This window comes from Dermacentor silvarum, chromosome 4 (genome assembly GCF_013339745.2).
Source record: "Dermacentor silvarum isolate Dsil-2018 chromosome 4, BIME_Dsil_1.4, whole genome shotgun sequence".
In the NCBI taxonomy this organism is placed as follows: domain Eukaryota; kingdom Metazoa; phylum Arthropoda; class Arachnida; order Ixodida; family Ixodidae; genus Dermacentor; species Dermacentor silvarum.
The window spans coordinates 193197482-193218064 of record NC_051157.2 but is presented as its reverse complement, the minus strand read 5'-3'; the positions used below and the strand labels follow the sequence as shown (position 1 = coordinate 193218064).

General features: G+C 45.8%; 1 protein-coding gene across 1 annotated transcript in view; it reads left to right on the top strand.

Moving 5' to 3' along the window:
* The window catches only part of LOC119449144 (uncharacterized), a 146248-nt gene extending 126133 nt beyond the window's left edge, over positions 1 to 20115 (top strand). The window contains exons 2-6 of the mRNA XM_049666303.1: positions 12669 to 12738; positions 14607 to 14668; positions 17316 to 17411; positions 19356 to 19382; positions 19999 to 20115. Coding sequence (XP_049522260.1) covers positions 12669 to 12738; positions 14607 to 14668; positions 17316 to 17411; positions 19356 to 19382; positions 19999 to 20055 — 312 coding nt within the window. The 3' untranslated portion in view covers positions 20056 to 20115. The remainder of the gene's footprint in view (positions 1 to 12668; positions 12739 to 14606; positions 14669 to 17315; positions 17412 to 19355; positions 19383 to 19998) is intronic.
* Positions 20116 to 20583: the final 468 nt, after the last annotated feature.

The window sequence follows — 20583 nt, the reverse complement described above, 5'->3', positions numbered from 1 at the left end:
AAGGAGCGAGGAAGCTGATTTCTGCACTCAGTTCAAGGACAGTCTAGCCGAAGTCAAAGACGTGCTCAAGCAATTAACTAAAGCGGTAGCGTCAGTTAACACTAGGATGGCCAAATTGAAGAAGGACGTGGTAAAGATCCAGACGGATAATGCAAAACCACACATTAGGAGGTTAGTTAAGAGCAAGGCGGCCTCCATGGCGACGCCTGGTAATAAATCGCAGCTTAAGGTAGCTGCCATTTCCGGCGATGGCTGCGAAACGTAACGTTGAAAATTTCTCGATCAGGCAGTGGAACTGCTGGGGTTTCCTTCAGAAAAGGGCGGTCCTTCAGCAGTTTCTCAGATCACAGGTCGATAAGCCACAGGTCATTCTATTGCAAGAGACACTCACGGATAGAGTCACCCTTCCAGGGTACACATCTCACGTTGTCAAGAGTGCGGAAGGCAGGGGCATCTGTACACTGGTAGCCAAAAAATACACATTCATAGAACACGATCTACACATGGGGCGCAGCACAATAGAACACTCCTTTGTCGAAATTATTCCAAGTGGTGGCCTTAGAAACAGTTTCTTTCTACTCCACATCTATAGTTCGCCGAGGGGTAGGCATCACCGATTCCATACAATTATTTCTAAAGCGGTCTCCGTGGCACGGAAAGAGAGGGCACCCATCGTGGTGGCCGGGGACTTTAATGCACCACATCACGCGTGGGGTTACCCTCGTACCGAGCCCAAGGGGGCCGACCTCTGGCAAACGGTTTCAGATCTCTATCTTACGTTGGTCACGGATCCCGCTTTTTCTACCAGAACAGGCAATTTATGCTCGCGGGATTCCACTCCGGATCTCACTTTTGTGGGCTCCGAGGGGGAAGTTTCGTGGGTTAATCTCGGCATTGATTTGGGCAGTGATCACTGCACTCTCAGCACGACTATCCAATTACAAGGCAAACCCCCCAAAACGTTCACTTTCACGGATTGGGATCTCTTTCGTAAAATCAGATCGGAGAGAGTTGGCGACGAAGGCCTGTCCGACTTTGACGGATGGCTATCCCAGGCCATCTGCTACGTCGAAACGGCCACCAAGTCCATCCAAACGAACCTTGTGATAGACAAAATAGATAGCAAGTTAGCTCATCTCATAGAGGCCAAAGAGTCTCTACTTTCCAGGTGGAAAACCCAAAAACTTAATCGGAGGCTGCGCAAACGCATCACGGAATTGAACTGAGAGATTGCCGAATACTGCCAAACGCTATAGAAACAGCATTGGGACGAGGTTTGCAACATGGTGGACGGACAGATGAGAATTGGAGGGAAATGGAACCTCCTCAGGCATTTACTTCATGGGGACAAGTCCAAGTCAAATCAGAGTCGTGCGGTGGACAAGATTCTCCACGCAGAAAGAAATAAAGGTTCCAAAACGGAGATTGCGGACTCGTTGGCCAGGAGGTATTTGCCCTTGGTTGGAGAGCCCGCTACTCCTGCCAGAGATTATCCAAACTGTGAGGGAATACAGGCAGCCGAGCTGGACAAAACCTTTCAAGAAGCAGAGGTACGAAATGCGTTGTTCAACCTGAACGGAAGGTCAACTCCAGGACCCAACGGAATAACGAGCAAAATGCTTCGCAATCTCGATGATAATTCGATAAAGATTATCACTGAGGAGGTGAACCGCATTTGGGAGTCTGGGGTCTTCCCTGATAAGTGGAGGATAACCTCAGTAATTCTCATCCCGAAACCAGGCCGCAGCCAAGGGATAGAAAACTTACGGCCCATATCCCTCACATCCTGTCTAGGGAAGGTAGTTGAGCATGTGATCAATGACAGAATCTCTAAACACATCGAGGACGAGGGGTTGTTCCCCAATAACATGTTCGGCTTTAGACCACACCTGTCTACGCAGGACGTCATGCTGCTCATTAGGCGCACCGTACTAGAACGGGATACTAGAGACATCAGGGCCATTCTGGGGCTTGACCTCGAAAAAGCCTTTGACAACGTAACCCACCATCACATTCTGGACTCCATCTCACGCCTCAACCTCGGAGAGAAGTTTCACAGCTTTGTTAGCTGCCACCATCAAACTCGGCGATCTCAAATCAGAGCTTTACGAGCTTGGTTCCGTTGGCACGCCACAGGGGTCAGTTGTTTCACCGCTTCTTTTCAATATTGCCATGTGCGAGCTCGCGACCGAGCTAGAACATCTAGGTGGTATCCGAAGCGCCATTTACGCTGACGACATCACTGTCTGGTGCACTGGAGGTTCGGACGGACAAGTCGAACGATCTCTACAGGAGTCAGTCGACTGCGTTGTTAGTCACATACAGAAAATGGGACTCAAACTCTCGAGGTCAAAATCTGAACTTCTCCTGTACCGCCAAACTAAAAGGGGTCCAAAACCGAAAAATTGGAAGCCCTTAGACGAGATCAATATCAGAATACACACGGCAACTGGGCAAACGATCCCAACAGTTGACTCTATCCGGGTTTTAGGCATGATTATCGAGGCCAACGGGCACAACGGTCGCACAATCAACAGACTAACCTCGCACGCGGAGGGAGTAATTAGACTAACTTCCAGGGTGTACAACAATAGAGGAGGGCTCAAAGAAGACAACCTTCTGAGGATTTACCACGCGTTCCTAATGAGTCATGTAAACTACGTTGCACCTATGCACAAATGGCAAGTTCACGAGAGAACCAAACTAAACACGCTCATTCGCAAGAGTATAAAGAGGGTCCTTGGCCTCCCGATGCGTACGAACACCGAGAGCCTCATGAGTCTAGGTGTTCACAACACCCTAGAAGAAGTCATTGAAGCGCAGCAGACGGCGCAGCTTGCTAGACTTTCGTCCACCATCGCGGGGCGAAAAATAATTGAAGGCGTCAACATCAATCCCATTTTTGCGATGGAACGCAACACGCAGCTGCCAAATCACACGAGATCTTACATTAAGGTTTCTCCACTGCCTAGGAACGTACACCCACAACACAATACAGACAGAAGGTTGGATAGGGCCTCTGCACTCCTGGCACACGCACACGCACACGCGTCGGACGCATGTTTCGTCGATGCCGCTCAATACAAGCGTTCCGCTAGCAGCACATCCCGTTTTGCGGCCGTCTCCGTTGACACCAAGGGCCGGGTACTTTCGGCCGCATCAATCATTACCTCGTCGCCCGGTAAGGCAGAACAGCTAGCCCTAGCATTAGCGCTGTTAGATCCAAGCAAAACGGAAGTCTAAACAGACTCGAGATCGGCAGAAAGAGCATTCGCATCTGGGGCCGTCTGTGAGGAAGTCGCCAAGATACTCGAAGGAAAAGTACTTGTTCATCACACCATCACCTGATTCCCAGCCCATGTAGGGTCGAAAGTAGGGGGGCTTGTCAACGCCAACGAAATGCTCAGGCGCGAGGTCTTGCTTGCCGCGCCGGGCTATCTGGAGCCGGTGCACCGGGCGGGGCCCGCGACGGGTCTGGTCCGATCGTGGCGGAGACGGAACCCCCCCGCTTTAGGGACATACTCTCCACCTTTAACGAAGTCAGAAAGCATTATCAACCTGCTCGCAGGGCATTTCCGTTGCCCCACCGAAATCTATCACGGCCTCAATCGGTTACGCTTAGGTTATTACAAACGCACTCGCATCCCAGCCTCTCGATCTATAGTCGTTTCACGGAGGTCTCCCTTTCGTGTCCCGACTGCGGCGGATACAGCGATTTTAACCATATGCTCTGGGAGTGCCCCTCTTTACAGGACCACACGGATCAAGGAATCCCGCAAGACACATGCTATTTACTGATAAAGAGTCATGACTGGTTCGATCAACTCAAGGCAGTCCAGAAGGCCCACGATGCGGCGGTGAGGCTTGGCCTTCCCGTCCAGACGTGGGAGCGGCCCACGGTCCTCCCTCCATGAAAACGAGGGGTGACTACTTCAGGACGTCAATAAAGTTTCCTACCTACCTACCTACACTGCCCCACGTCAATGTCCACGTGCTGTTTATTTTTTTCAAGGAAGACCTTCCTTGCGCTGTCTTCGCATAAAAGGCCCCGCTTCATGGCATAAGTAGCACGCACTTTCTTACCCATGATAGTGCTTAGCAGAGAGCGCACATCATGAGGCACCATCTTTCTCTTGCACGTACCATTCACCCATGTGTACACTCTATGCGCGGATGATGCAGTTATAATTCCTTTCCGTTAATGATGCGACATGGGTGATCCACTCTGGAGCCTTGTGGCATTCTCCCCAGCACTCACGTCATCAACTGTGTACTGCACTGCACTTCCAGCTTTTACAGCATCAAGCCATCCTCAAGGCATTGCTTTGTCTTCTTCAGCACAATTTGCTGTTTCTGCAATTCTCACGGGCAAAAAGTCGTTTGCCTCGAGAATGTGGGCAAAGATGTCGAGGGCGCATTTCTTAAGATTGCCATGCAAGTTTGTCAGGCTGGGTGTTTTCATCACCTTTCTGTCTGCTTTCAATGAGGAATACTGCATTCGCTTTTGGTGTCGTTCGGGTGCACAGCTGATCCAGTCGCAGGTGTCCTTGGAAAAGACTACATTCTCAAAATCTCCGTGACCTTCCGGGGGTCTCTGAGGTGATACCACTGTCTTTCCGTATCTGTGCACGAGAGACAGTCTGGCACAGATGCCAAATCATGCTGTGCAATGTACATTAAACCATACAAGACACAGCAGATGTGCTTGCACACTGCACCTTTGCCTGCAACGCAGGTGCAGCCCCCCGAAACTACCTCACCATCACATTTATACAACTTTATGGATGCCTTGTACAGGGTCCTAGTAGTCATGGAAGCTAGCACTTCTGCTCGTACAACAGTCTCTGCACCACTGCTTTCCAAAAACTATAGCTTCTGTAGATGTCCTCATGTGAAGAGGCGTATCCCAGCATCTCGATGTTTTGGAGCACCTTTGCTTTCTGTGTACCTGCATGGAATACTATAATGTCAGCATATAGTGTGCAACTTATTGAGTGCAGATGTACACCTGGAAAGATAAAGTGAATAATACCATTTTTATTGAATTGCAATTTATACCTGGAGTTCAAGAATTGTTTTGAAAGATTGTAATTGTGTGGTAAATGACCCCTCAAGCTTCATAAAACGGCATCTCTATCTCTCTGCCTTTTGTCACAGTGTACTGTGCTGAACAACTGAGTCAATGAATCAATCCAGTTGGTAAAGCATAAGCGATAACAGGCTACTGACAAAGGACAAGCACCTGCCCGCAGCTCAACACTGCAAACACAGTTCTATATCTGCAATCATAGGTCGGCAAAAAAAGTGGAGCTCACTCAGACTCACTCACAATTTATATTCTGCGCTTAGGCTCAGACTTGCCAAACTTGCTCAGACTTGGCTCAGACAGGCTCAGACTTGCCAAAATTTTCCCTCACACTCACGAAAATATCACTCTCCCGGACTCACTCAACTCAGAATCACGGCTCGATCTGAGTCTGAGTGACTTCGAGTGAGCTGACTCATGAGTGAGTTTGCCGACCTATGTCTACAATACACTAAAAGCAAACTGGGGACAGAGATGGCAAACAATTTCTGTCAGAGCGAAAGCTCAATCTGTGAGAACGCCTGAAACGTCAGCATTTGACGAAGCAGCGCTTCAGTAAATGAGAAATGACCAGTTTGAGGATTTTTATTATGTCACAGACTTAACTAGCCTACTCCAAACTATCAGTGTGCTGCCAGGTTTACACGTGCCTTTATGAACTCGATCACATTTTTAGGAATGTTGAAGGATTAAGTGGTATCATGCGTGTGTGTCAGACACTGTTTGCTGATAGTAGGCCTCCCATAGTTTGCGATACATTCTGGTACTACAGGACAGGACACTACCTGGCATGTCCAGCAGATTTGGAGCACTCACTCGTTAAGCAGGCTTATTATTTTGCAGTGTGTAGGTGCACTTTTATGTTGCACACACTGACTGTTTTCCGGATGCTTTCATGACCTGCCACTTTTTGTAGGTTTAATATATGGTTGTTTTTTCTCTCTCTGTGCTTCCATTTTTGTGTTCAAATACTTCCGATTCGTCGTCCCTTTTTTCATCTTTGTAGTAAAATATTAGATTCTTGCACTGTACTTTTTGTATTCAGATGTTTGTTACTCTGTAACCTGCCTGAAAAAAATGTCCTTGTGATGCTACAGCAGGTCCAAATAAATGATTAGGTAAATATGTGGCATGCAGATGTTTATACCACTCTGTGGATGTGCTTGCTGAAAACTAAATGTCATTTAAGTCAAGCTGCTGTGTGCAAGAGCTGAAAGTTGATGTTCCTTTATGTGCATTCTATCTGTTTTAAAAGCCCCGCGGCATTCAAGAAATAGGCACATACTAATTCATATTTTCGTTATTGTTCTGAAAGGCTCAGATTATTTCTACATTCATTGCCGTGTCATAATTTTGCTATTCAACCTGCTCTAAGGAGAAATTTCATAGGTGTTATTTGTCAAGAAACATTTTGTGGTGACATAATCACCCTAAGAAAGGTTACTTACGTGTCCTGGCAAGGGGACGCACTGAAAAACAAACTTTAACCCATGTCTCGGTTTATTAATAAATTGGTTCCACTTTAACACAATGTTGTACATACGTATAGATGTGTTCTTTTCCAAAGAATGGGTTCAGTGACTTTGTCTGAGTGGTCCACTTTTCCTGTTTGTCGGTTATAGGTCTACATGCCATAATCATGATATTCAGGCCTTTGACAAAACAATATTTAGCATGCTGCAACATACCATAGTGAAGTGCTAACACACTTTTATGAGCTTGTCATATAATAAAATTTCATAAGCCAAAGGTTTATATAGCGTGATTATTCTTACTGTTTCAACCATACTCTTAGATGACCGCACTATGAGGACCAGCACACATGCAGCTAACTCCCGCAGCCTTGACCATATGCTGCTTAATGTGCTAACTTGGTCGTCTTCCACAAATAAAGGTCCACTGAAAACGCAGCTGCTTTTTGAAAGTGCTAGCAACAAACTATCCATACACAATAACCATCAATGCAAAAGAATGATGATGCAGCACGAACGCGGCACGAACTACGGTTCCGTAAAATTTCAAGTGCTTGGGCGAGCACGTTTCTCCGTGAGCGACAAACTTTTCTTAGCCCTTAAAGCACATGCCCGTCAGTGGCTAGCTACCCATGATAACCTATGCAGCAGAGACGGCTGCACGAAAATGATATAGACAAATCGGCATTTCGCCACCCACTACACAGGCGTTCTCGGCTGCGCGTCACAATAATATAATATGTAAAGCAGCCTTGCCATTTCCCATATTTCTCCTGGTTGCGTATCGCCTGGGTGGTGGTCAGAGCGATGGTACGTAGGCGCGCGTAATCGGTGGGATCAGCTGACCGCTAAGGGCGCATTACAAGAACGGCAGAATCGAGCGCGCAACACAGCGACAAAATATCGGGCCTGCATTTCCGTGCGTCTTTACTGCTCGGTTTATTAGTGCTCGGAAAGCTCCAACTGCACCAGTCTCGGAATGTGTTTAGCAAATTGCCGTTGCTAATGCAGCGAAATACGATCAGCGCGATGCTTCTCATTTCCGCGAAGCGGCCCATACAGCCTTTGGCAACTACCTTTACATTGCCTTACGTTGACTACACCACTTACATAATCTAAACGTTAACTGACGACTAGCTCAGGGTCACAAAGCTCTTTGTTTCAGAATAAATGCACGGAAAGACGACGCCGCCTTGTCGGTTTATGCCGAGCCGATCCGGCCGCTACAGCTGTACAATATAGCGTGATATTTCATAAACTACGCCATAAGAAATAAGCTTCGTTGAATCACTTACCTAGAAGGTCTGAGTAATAATGTCAAGCACACGCGATGTTGATCGAAGTCGATTTTCTTCACACGGCGCAAGTAGATCGGAGAGTCCTGCAAACCGCAGCGGCACAAGCGCTCCGAGAACAACAACTAATATGGCGGCCGGTCAGTCGCCTTCGAGCTTGCGCATGCGCAGTATGCTCGGTGACATCGGTCTATTCAAATCTCCATGCGCCATGGTAGCTCAGTGGCATTGTACTGCTGAGCCTAAGGTAGCAGGTTCGATCGCGGTGATGGCAGCTGCATTACAATGGGTCGGGATGCAAAAAAAAAAACTCGTGGTAAATACACGAGTGTTTTTAGGGACTCATTTTGATCCCAGCTGATCAAAGTTAATCCTGGGTCTCTCGATAGGGCGTGCCTCATAATTATATTGTGGTTTTGGCGCACTAAATGCCAAGAATTTAATTCTTTTTAACTTCAAACCACCCTGTGCCTTTTTTGTATTAATATATATTATTTATTTAATAAACAATATGTAATTTATTTATTTACTTTATTTATCTAATACATTTCAAGACAACCTAAACCAGCTAGCTGTTGACAACATAATAGGTACCAACGCTTCCCTGTGCAAACAGAAGGCAGGAGTGGGGATGTTCTCTGAATGTCTTCAATAGTCTTACTCTCCTCGCCTTCCCGACTTCACACCCATTTTTCAGGAAGAATAGCGATTATATTAGCACTACGAAAGATTCCCCAAAACGACACATTAGCTGTTACTGTGACCGACTCACTGTCTGTATGCACAGCCCTTACAGCCTCGTCAAATTGAAGAATTTTGCGAACATTTTTTCAATGCTTCCTTCATACTTGCGGCAAGTATACTTGCTTTGGTTGCCGGGACATCGTGGTTTGCACTTAAATGAAATGGTTGATTCACAAGCATGAGCATCACTTAATGGCCCTGTCATATCTGTTTTGCCGACATCAGCTTATGTCACCGCGGCTAGGTAGACATTTCCGTATATCTCAAAATTCCACAAAATCTATTTTCACATCGTCTTCTGATTTACACCATCGTTGCTTCCCGTGGAATCATAATCGGTGTACGTAAAGCAATCGGAAGTTTCATTACAAAATTGACATGCTGTATAGCGCCTCTAAATTTTTACTTACACAGGTCTGGTCTCACTGTTTCAACTCTATGCTCTTTTTGCCATAAATTCGAATCCCTTGAGCACTTTTTTCTCTCGTGCCGCCAATTTTACAGAGAAAGAAAACTCTTTCATTTCATTTCGAAAACTTGGCCTGTTTCCAACCTCGCCAACCATTCTCTCCTTTGGGGCTACTTCACTAGGACACAGCCACAGGGACGCTTTTCTTGCAGTTTGCAGTTTCATTACAGATACAAGAAGAGTACCCTGCTGAATTTCTAAAATAATGAATTAGCCCTATAATTGCACTTTCTGACAAAATTATTTTATCTCAAAATTCTTAATAGTATTTTTCTAACGACTGCTATGCTGAATTAGTTTTTGTTAAATTTCTGATAAACATAGTTAAAACCGCCTGCTTCTTGGCCAATCGCCCGTTGTGGGTATGAGCGAAAGTTTGGAAGACAAGGCAAGACAAGACAAGGAAGACCGGTGTGCGGAGTGTGCGAAGCGAGGTAGTCGGGCTGCGGGTCCGAGCCTCGAGACTTCAGGAACGCCGGGCGGAGAAGCGAAGCTGTGGGCTGCGGGCCCGAGTTTCATGACTGCAGTGACGATTCGGCCTCTGTCCTACCTCCAGCCTTTGGTGTTCGTGGATCCTGGTGACATGGTGCTGAAGGCAAGACCTCCCTACTCCCCTCCTGCGACTCCTTGGCCGAGCTGCAGATGATCCTCAAGAAGCAAGCAGCGTGTTATCCTCACGCGACCGACGCCCTGCATATGACTGGCTGTCGAAACGCCTTCCCGTGTAGCTGCACCGACGCATGCCAAGTAGTTGTGACCGGTCACGGGCTTTACTGTTTTATATACTTGTTTATTGTGTGCGAACATCTAGAACTGCATGAACGTTTCTATTAGTCTTGGTATCTTGACTGAGTTGGTTTGTGTGCACGACGGTTGCTGTTAATTATATGTTCATGTCTCTTACAATCGACTTCGTTGTTTCTTTTGCCCAGTGCGAATTTGCCTGAGTGGAGGGCAGAATAATTCGAACCATGCAACTGTACACTCCCGTGCAAACAAAGCCGCGTTGACCTAGGAAAACCAAAACATAACGCGCTGAAGGCATGTCTCCGAAGGAACCATTCTTTTATTTCTGAATGGCTTCTTTTAAATATTACTTAAAGTGTTAGTAGAAACACCCGCAGGGGTTGAGCAGTAATGATGAATATGGTGCGGTGTCACACTGACTACAAGAATGCTTGAACACATACATACAAGACTTCAGAGAGGGATCAATGGATTGGTTATCCTGATATATACTGGCTGTTTCTACGAAGAATAAGCAAGGTTCGCACGGCGGCACAGAGCCAGGACATTATCTGTCAATGAGGTGTGAGACTAGTGCGTAAGTTGGAGGCGCGTTTGCGGCTTCTATGACAAGATCTGCCGCAGCTTGGTGGTAAACGTTGAAGAATCGGCAATGTTGGTTTTGAGGTTGAAATACCACTCCTTCGCAACACCGGTCAGGTAAAACGCGGCGTATTGCGTCAATTTCTTGCTGTTGGGCCACCGATCGAATGCATTCACGCGGTCGTAGTTGTCGAGCCAGTCGTCGACGTTTTCACCGCAGAGTCTCGCAAGGACATGAAGATCGCGTTACAGTCCAAGATGGCACCGCAGGGAGAATCGTCGGTGTTACAGGGTGAAAGCCCCGTCAGTGTTACAATCGTCGGTGTTACAGGGCAAGAGCCGGGGTTTGAAGTGTCCATCATTGTAGGGGTAGCCGGGCACAGGTGGCGACCGGAACGTAGCTCCAGGGAGGACGAGAACGCGAGAGGACGTCGGGATCTTGACGCACCTTCACCACTTATTCTCTCGGTAGTGCTATTGATAGCATTTTAATTTGATTAGCATCCTTGAGATACTTCACACATTTTATGAGGGCTATCTATCTATCTACCTACCTATCTATCTATCTATCAATCTAGCCATCCAGCTATCTCTATTTGTCTCTGTCTCTAACCGTTTTCCCGTCAGCTTGGGTCATCGGGAAGTCCATGGGTAAAGCACCTGGCTGCGGTGTTCAGGGAACAGGGTTCGATACCAAGCACCGTAGCAACTTAGACGAAGGGGTATTTGACACTGGGTATGTGGCGCTCATTAATGGCGTAAGAAAAATTATTTAATATTTATGTTGTGCTTGGGCGCAATTGAAGGCGAGTCATATATAGTCGGACAAACTTCTCTCACACAAACTCCCCGCGTGGGCTTCGCGGCATGCCGCTGGATCACATAGCAATTCCAGAGGGAAGTGCGAGATAAGAGCCATACACGCATCAATTAAATGACGCATCTCTGTGTTGGGATTACGTTGTGTCGTTACTTTGCTACATTGCTAATCGTATTAACGTCCACGTTCATCGTGTTGTGGGTTCTGCCGCAACTGTTTTTACGTTATCAATATTTTCAAAAAAATATAGATACTATGCATAGTCAATTTACCGATAGTTTTGCATCACTTCGTTGAAGTGGCAATACATCAAGCCGCTGTGCTCGCTTTCATACATCTAAGGCAACATACCCCTTCTGACGTAATAATGATATCGGTTTAATGCATTGAAGGCAACATAATCCTGTTCGACCTTGGCACATTCATTCTGGCCAATTCGATAAGCATGGACAGATACCAATATCTCATACGGATTGCCGAGGTTGAAGTTATCCAGTCGGGCACATACTCAGTGGCCCAAGTTGTTGGTTCGGAAAGACATTATCCAGCGCCTATATAGTTGTCCAATCTAGTAGACAGCTTGGGCCACTGGCTGCGTGCTACTGTTTATTGTTCAAGATCGCCCAACCATCCAAAAAGGTGAAGTTGCTGATCAAGGCTATCACTCTATAACCTGAAAAGCGTTGCTGCAGGTCTGCTATAAACATATGGGCTTACAGCGGTAAATTTAAATTCGCGTGCAAGATTGCAATGAGGAAGGTGATATGAAAACGCATAAATTTACCATTCGCATAATGCTAGAATATTAGGTGAGAAAGAAAAGTGCTAGAACTAAAACACCGCCCTCAAGACAGCTATGTTCTTCTAACAATCTTTAAAACAAATTCTTGCCCCAAGGATCGAAAAACACTATCAGTTCGCTCTTGAGGCCGATACAAGTACATGAAAGCCGAGAGCCGATATTCTGACAACTTGTTCTGCGAAGAGCACACCAACAGCTCTGGTGAAAAATGGTAACATCAGCATCACTCATTTTTCCGCCAACTTGCACGGTGCAGGAGCCCAGCCGCTGACGCTGTGGCTAGTTATGATTTCGCCAAAGATGGCGGCTCGACAAGAAGTGTCTGAAGAGCATCCGCTAAGAAAGTAAATATCTCTCTCCACACGAGTGCACAGGCATTCCCGCTGAGTTCTTGTTGTTCCTGCTTTTTTCTTTTTTTCTTGTTTCGCATCCGACGGTTCTAGGGTCGCACAGGGATAACGTGGTTATCGGCCGCTTGTTGTGAAAAGCGTTAGTATGCACACTGTGGCTCATCGTATGGCGGCTTGCCGCGTCTACAAAATTTAAAAGATAAAGGGCTCGCTTATAAAGAGCACGCGGTGTTCCCGAGTCGCACCTTGTCTTACCACTCTGGTTCTGCTGCACTCTCACCAGAACTCTGCCAACATGAAGGTTGTTCTCGCCCTCGCTATTGTCGCACTCTTCGGCATCGTCAGCGCCGACCCACCTTTCTCCCTGTGCGGTGAGTGAAAACTTCCACAGCTTTGATTCGTAACACCGCATTATGACAGATGAAGTAAGCAAATAACAATAGACTGTTCTATTGATGGTGTATTAGTGACCACGACTTTGTGCTGCTGAGCTCGAGGTTGCGGGTTCAATCCCGGTGGCGGTGGCCTCACTTCGATTCGGACGAAGTGCAGAAACGTTCGGTGCATTTAGGTGCATTTCGGTGGACTTTTCTTGGTCAAAATTATTCCAGCGTTCCCCACTACGACTTGCTTCGTAATCAAATCAGTGTATCGGTACCTAGAGTTCCAAAATGTATTTTAATGTTTAAACTTTTATTGAGTGTTGCCTACAGCGAACATACCAGAATTTTTTTCTTGTCGAGTTTCAGTATTGAGTACAAAGTATTCCGGCGAAATGTCTTTGGGCAGCACTGAATGATAAGCAGCAAGCGCCATTTGTTGGTTTAGAGCAGGAACACGCACAATGGAAGAAGAAGTTAGGCACGCGGCTCACTGTCTTTTGAAAGCAAGGTTAGAGGAGGCAGGCCCATGCAAGATATCAAATGGTGGTGGTGTTACGCATTTGATGTAAAGCAAATGAAATATATACCTGTGGTTCACGTATGATGAGAGCTGTCTATACAAATTAAAAACGAAGCTTTAAGTGGCTTGGGGTAAAGCACACTTCCAGTTTCCTGCCTGGGTGTTCTTTCCCGTTGCTAAAAACATTTCCGCAAGATAATTTTTCTTCTTGGTGATATGCTTATTCTTCATGAGTTTTGCAGATTTAGATGGAAAATAAACATTTTTTTCTCGGTTTTATATGCCACGTCATTAAAGGGTTAAAATTGCTGTCTCTTCCAATTCGACACAGCGAGAAAGGCAAGAAAAATGCTGTAAAATACCACACTGCACTCTCAACAACAAATGTATTTTACATTGAGCGTTGCCTACAAGGAACATACCAGATTTTTTTTTCTTGTCTCGCAATGCCTGAGGAACGTAACTAAGTTAAGTCACATGTACAAAACGTCTCCACGGCTAAACTTTGTGAAAAAGGGTGACGTTGCCCATAGGCAAGGAATCCGGCTGCGCGCAAGTGCGTAAAAGATCAACTGCCCAGGACGTGGTTCCGTGCCTTAGAATGGCGTATCCTCCTCGTCCACCAATTGAACCAGTGATATCTTCCGTCCTGTGGATCCGCCTTTAAGAGGCTGTAGGAGTTTTGCTGTCTACTGTGACTCGTTTAGCTGTTTCTGCGCTATCAGAAATTAGCATTTAAATAGCAGCACAAGCAGTTTATCTTCAACCACGATAAGCGTCAACGTAACAGTAAGCATAATTTGTAACTACGTCCTGGCATCCGACACCTGAGAAAGGCTACAAACTTGGCTCAATGCCACAGTTTCGATGTCCGGGCAGGGCGGAAGCATTCTCATGGAGGCGAAACGCCAAAGCACTCTAGTATGATTTTTTACGTACCCATTGAAGAGGTGACGCAAACTATTTCGGAGCCCTGTTCCACTACGTTACTCTAAACCATTGTGGTCTTTCGGGGACATTAAACCACAGAATTGCAGTGTTCCATATATTGAAAAGCGTAAAATAAAATACAGAAACGCTAATGTGAAGCTTCGCTATGCAAACACACTGGGTGCTAAAATAAAATAACTTGTTAAGGCATACATTTACGAATTCCAGTGAACACAAGATTAATTATTGCTTGCACACATCCAACTAAAGAAAGGGTAATTTGGTCCTCATGTACATGTGCTATGCCCATAAGCAAGCAAGGGGAACGGAATACTCAATTGAATCTCTGTGCAGCTATAATACTAAAGTAGGCACCCCATATTAACGTTTGTCAATTTTCTTTCAGGAGCGACACCCGAGCAAAGGCATAACCTAGTAACCTGCGTGCGTGCCAATGTCAACGAAGCGGTAAGTTGCGATAACGGGTTGTTTTTTGATGATTGCTACGTGACGCCTACACCCTTCACTCCCTTAATCACTATGCGTACACAAGTGCAGCTGCTTTTAGACTGGACCATACAATGCAGGTAAAAGAAGCGTTTTAACAGCGGAGGTGTTTAAGCCGGCCGTTAGTCCGTTGGTCGTCCCCAAAAAATGTGGGCCGAGCCTGGCGGTAGTTCAGAAAGTGTCCAAGCCCAACGACACATACCCCTGTGAACTAGCGAAGCTGAACCTGGCTAAGTCTAGATTAGAATGGTTGGGACTACTTAAGCTTAGTCAGTCATCGATAGCCAATCAATAGGTCACAATAATCTATCAATAATCAATAAATCCCGGAAAATGCTTGGGATGATTTGGTAGTGCTTAGCGTAGCCCAAAAGCCAGGACTAGTTAGGTGCCCATCAGCTGCGCTGTCTCTTTAGCTTTGCGCCTCCAGTGCAAGCTACACTAACTTTTCTTTCATTGGGAACCTTTCGCGAACAAACTTGATAAACATTTTTACAAGAGATCGCTTCCCAGAGTGAACTGCACAAGGAATCGAGGATAGTGACACATGTTGCATTTAGCAAACGCGCTGGCACAAGCCCTTCAGATTGACCTCGTGTCTTTTAGAAAGTGCCGACATTAAATTACGTTGTGAAGAAACTGCTCATTTGCTGACAATTCGACGAACGTATCGCGTTTCATTCTTACCTCGGACTGCGTTTTCGCTGTAGTCCATAGTGTTCCAGTGCTGGCAATGTTGGACCAGCCCTCCGAGAAGCATGCAAAGGTGGGGCAAGTAATCGTCTCTGCATTTCCACTGCACCGCATAGCACTCGTATGAATGGCGGTAACATGAGTGTCTATACAGAGTTTCATACATAGCAGGCTACGCAACGAAGGCTAAGCAGACTTCTTTCGCTGCTGCCATTTGTAACTAAATAAAATAATATAGTGCTTCACTTAGCAAAGAAAGATATGGTTATGCGTCATGCACTTTGATTTAATACTGTATCACACCTAAATGCCGCAATACATGGTGTAATTATTGCACGGAAGGCCTGGCACACCGGAATCAACTAACCGCTGGACAAGTGGTGTAACACGTTTTTGCGACTAGCGGCCGCGGCACTCCGTTTACGCTCGCAACCAAAACATACTACGTCGACCTGCGGAAATAATTCGTAATTCGACGTATCCTTACGTCCACAAGTTGTAGCTGCAACATGAAGTTTGTGTTCCGTAGTAAGCATCACAAATACGGAACTGTGCTGCGAAGCGAGCTGACTTATACGATCGGACTATTTGCGTAGTTTTCGCAGCGTTGCCTGCTAAGTATAAAACGCAGTATAATTTCCCTCGAAACGCATGAAAATTGAAGATGTTAATTCTTCACAGCACACGCGTCCAGCATTCTTGCTATTCCTTCCCATCAATGGAACTTCTGCGGTGCAGTTACTGAGTCACAGCCGAAAGGTCTTTTCTTTGAACGCCGCTTGCACACAAAATGTTCAAATGATTTTTTTCTGTTAATTGGCGTCTTGTTATGAAAATCTAACCAACCGAAGTAACGCCCTAAAGGAAGATCCATATCTAATTTGTGAATTTTCTCCCGCCCGTGTCAGTCGTTATGAAACGCAAAAAGCCATTCACGTTACTGGATTATTAGGAATAACCCCTAATCAAACTGCAAGTTGTTCAAAATGTTAGAGCACACTATTTAGCGCTGTTGAAGGCTGTCACAAGCATTTCCAAGCGATATTATGCGTCGGGAAAAATGGTGCTATGCAGAAGTTGGCTCCCGGGTGGCGTGCATAGAACTTAATTCAGCGCGATACGAAAGCGTTATTTTGAAGCCAAGATTTTTTTGAAACTTTAACGCTGATGGCGGCTCGCGATTGCTCAGGCTTGACTTCGCCTCCGGACGTTTCATACGTAGCGCGTCGTTTTTCGCTCGCATTCTGTCATCCGGTGAGGGAGTTATCTTAGGCTTGGTGGTGTAAGTTTACTGTCTGCTGCTACATCACTATGTGGCTCACTGAACACTTTGGGTTTCTATTTATGCTTACCTGCATAGCCATGCCGGTGGCGTTTCCCCTTAACATAGTGAACACGCCTCGAATCGGGAGACTGATTCCATTGAGGTACCGGCATTGGCACAATGTAAAAACTTGAAGGACAAGAATAACGCGATTATTTACTAGTATACATGGATGCAGACGCTGAAACACTGGCACTCAGCCGGCTGTTCAAGATAGCTTAAAAAGCACCGGCTTGATACAATTATATCTCGCCATGACTACAGCAACATCGCAGTCATTAACCATTGAATGTCCCGATATGGGTATGTCAATACTTTTGCAAGACGTTATTCGAGAGTTTTGTTTTTACCTGAAATCAGATACAATAATTCTGTCTTGTAGGTGCCGTGGCGACTGCAATGCCTACCACGCACGAAAATTGCATTCGTAGTATGCGGGATATGTTAACACTAGCTGTAAAGCAGGCAAGGGAAAAGTGCTTTTACGAAAATTACCGTTGGGATTATTCGTGAAAAACGCAAAAGAGCACGCTCAAAACGCTATGGTGCGCCTTGCAATAACTGGCTGTCCATACTGCATTTATTCCCTAGACTTCCCAGAAGCTCACACAGGTGAAGGAGCGCCTTCAATGCGAGGACCTGGACTGCGTGTTCACTAAGATTTGTGAACGGAGCCATGACGAGCGCGTAAGTATGCCTCGACCACGTACACCATGCCGCCGCTGCATGTACCCGCTACACCTTTTTTTCCAATTTGTTACGAGGAGCGCAAGCATTGTAGCGAAATCGGAGGTCTGTGCGGACCTGGAGACTCCAGGGCTGGTGCTATGCCGGGTGCCCGGGGAAAAAAGTATGGAGGGACGAGAAAATGAGCCTTACATGCAGTAATTAAACGACCGAAACTAGTAGAGAAAAGCCAGCGATAGCGTCCTGCTTCTCGCTTGAAGGGACTGTTTACCGTTTTTCAAGGATCTTCTATTTCGCAGCGCAATAGAAACCGTATCATTCGAAGTGTCTAAACGTGCACGAGTTTCTCAGAAAAGCGAGTAGAATTCCCTAAAACAGTACTTTTCCATCGGCTCAGTTTCTTCTTAAAACTGTGTACGGACGCCGACAAGCTCGATATATACAACTCTCAAAATTTACGCTCTGAAATGACGGTCTGGTATAGTTCCCTTACAGTCATGTGCATTAGCTTCCCATTTGTTACGTTTCTGTGTAGGGTTGCTGCGTGCAAAACGGTGGGAGAGCACCACGAACGCGGCACGGTCCATTGCCAGCGCCTATTTACATTGATCGCTGCATGTCGTTGTTTAAGCCAACTGATTCGCTGAGAACGACTTGTTCCCGAGGTATAAGGCAGAATGTTTGATCATCGCCACAACGCCCGCTCTGGCTTTCAATAAACAGGAACCGGTGCCACTACATCTAGAGTTCCCGTCGCGGACTATACCCCGCACGAACTGCCAAGCGCGAAGGTTCCCCGTTAGTTCAGTAGTTGGTGCGTCTGGCTCGCAGCTGCGCATTTCCGTGGTTGAAATAATTGAACTGAATTTGAATTTGAATTCAGTTTATTTGCCAGAAGGATACAAAAATGATGAAAATACATGAGAAGCATCTGGATCCTTAGCATCAGCATGATTCCATGACTAATGGCGATGGCGAGCAAAGTTTTGAAACAATGCTATCTGTAAGATAACATTGTGTAGATACCTAGAAGTTAGCTTTTATATAAATTAATTTTTGGTCGGAGAAATTATTTCTTGGACCAAAAATTAACAAACAAACAAAAAGAGTCCAAGCGCAATGGCCCATACCCCTGAAACTCTGGGTAGTGGGCTCCGGGACCTGTTAGGCAGCCTTCAGCTACTCTTGTCACACCTAGGACCTACAGAGGTTCCAGGAGCAAGGGTCGTTCATGTCTACGTTCGAAGCGCCCTCTCTTTGTCTGTGTGCCAACCGCTTGCGTGCATAGTTTCCTGCCGCTCTCCCGGGGCGGAGGCACTGTCGTGCGTGTATGTAAGACAAGGTGCCCTTCTCCATTTTGAATTTTACTTCTCTAGTCGTTTGGTAAGGCCGTGTGTAGTGCGCACTCCCGGCGACGATTGCATTCTCGTCTCTGTTCATGCCATCGCTCTTCGTAGGTGCGTTGCTATTCGGGAGTATGCACTATGCGCGGCCTCCCCATTCTGTGTCACCTCTGTGTCGTGTGGTTAACAGCTTCGCTGGTCATCCTCCTTTACAGAGTGGAATGGCTCATGATTTTATACCTATAATTTATTGCTGCTAATAATTGTTTCGTTTTGCTGTATCATATCATAGTCGTACTATTATATGCATTTTGTTATTTTATGCCACCATCACTCCGAAAATTGCCTTTCATGTGTAAAATAAAAAAATAGGCTGTAAGAGAGAACATGCAAAACCAGTTGTGCGCCGAGTGAGTAGAGGTTTTATGCAGGCTAGACGGTTGCACATAATTGGTGTCCATCTGCGTGGCTTGGTACATACAGCATGGGACAATACTTCAAGTATTATGTTCTGTCCGAAATGCAAATACCTTCCATTTGGACAACGTTTTGATATTGCTGTTCTGTTGCGGCATTTATATTACTTATATCTTATTTGCAGCAAACCCACTCGAACGCCTTCTTCTCGGTAAGTGGACAATACTTTAGCAGTTTGCTTTGTTTTGTGAAGTAAGTTAAATGGTAATGAGCGACAGATGCTTACGGCCACTCGGAGATGACAGCAGGAAATATAAGATGAAAACACTGGCCGGCAGAGGCTATCACCTTCTTGTTTCTTTGTCGGCATGAAAATAAATTCAATCAAACGAAACTTTATAATATCATTAGTAAAACTAATAGACAGGTACTTGGACTGACAGCCCAATTGACTAGTGACCGGTCTTATAGAAAGCATGACTAGCAATACAGTGCAAATCTCTGCTAGTAATAGCTACTAGATACTAGTAAAAGAAACCGACTTCAGGAGCGCCCAACGAACCGTTCTGTTTTCTTCTGAAATATTTAGGCCAACAAGGAATAAGTTAATGCCATGTGGTACTCTGTATGCTCTTAAAGAAATACCCGCTCCTCTACCTAAGGCTGATATATCGCGTGACTTACCTGGTTTAATCACTGTTGCTTGATTCACTGAATTTAATTACACGTGGAAAAGCAGCGAAGTCCGTAACTGAAGCAAGAATTGCCACAAGACTCAGATACAGTGCCCGTGGCATTAATATGTGTGCTTTATGTTTTTGTTCTAGGACGAATTGAAGACCCAGGTTCGTGCTGCTCTAACGACGTGCCAGTCAAGCCAGTGATATACGTCTTCAATACCCTCTCGCTATTACGCATCATGACGAACATTAGAGCCATGTACTCGTAGTAGACATTAAATAAATGAGTCAGATTCATTTGTAATCATGTTGTTTAATGAATGTATATAAATGTGAACGTAGGCTACATTGTAGCTGGCAATCCCAAGGCACCGGTAAGCAATTTGGGTTACCTGTTTCTCCAACTCATGCACGTACCACAGACACGCGGACATACGAAGCCTGCGAGAAAAAAAAGAAAACGTGAATGCTAAGGAACCAAATATATTAGAAGTCGGATTGACAATCGATTAAACACATGCACGGTCTTCTTGGCCTAGGTGAGAATGGGATGGGGCCACGGGACATGGCACTGTATCCCTTCCCCCTTCTCGTGAGGGGTTCAAGAATGCTTAAATCGGAATGCTTAAATTTTCGGACTGTACTATTTTCGCGACCGTTCTCAATATTTACAATGCACAAGCTTCGTGATCAGTCCAGATTTTTACACGCATGGAAATAACCCACTTTTTC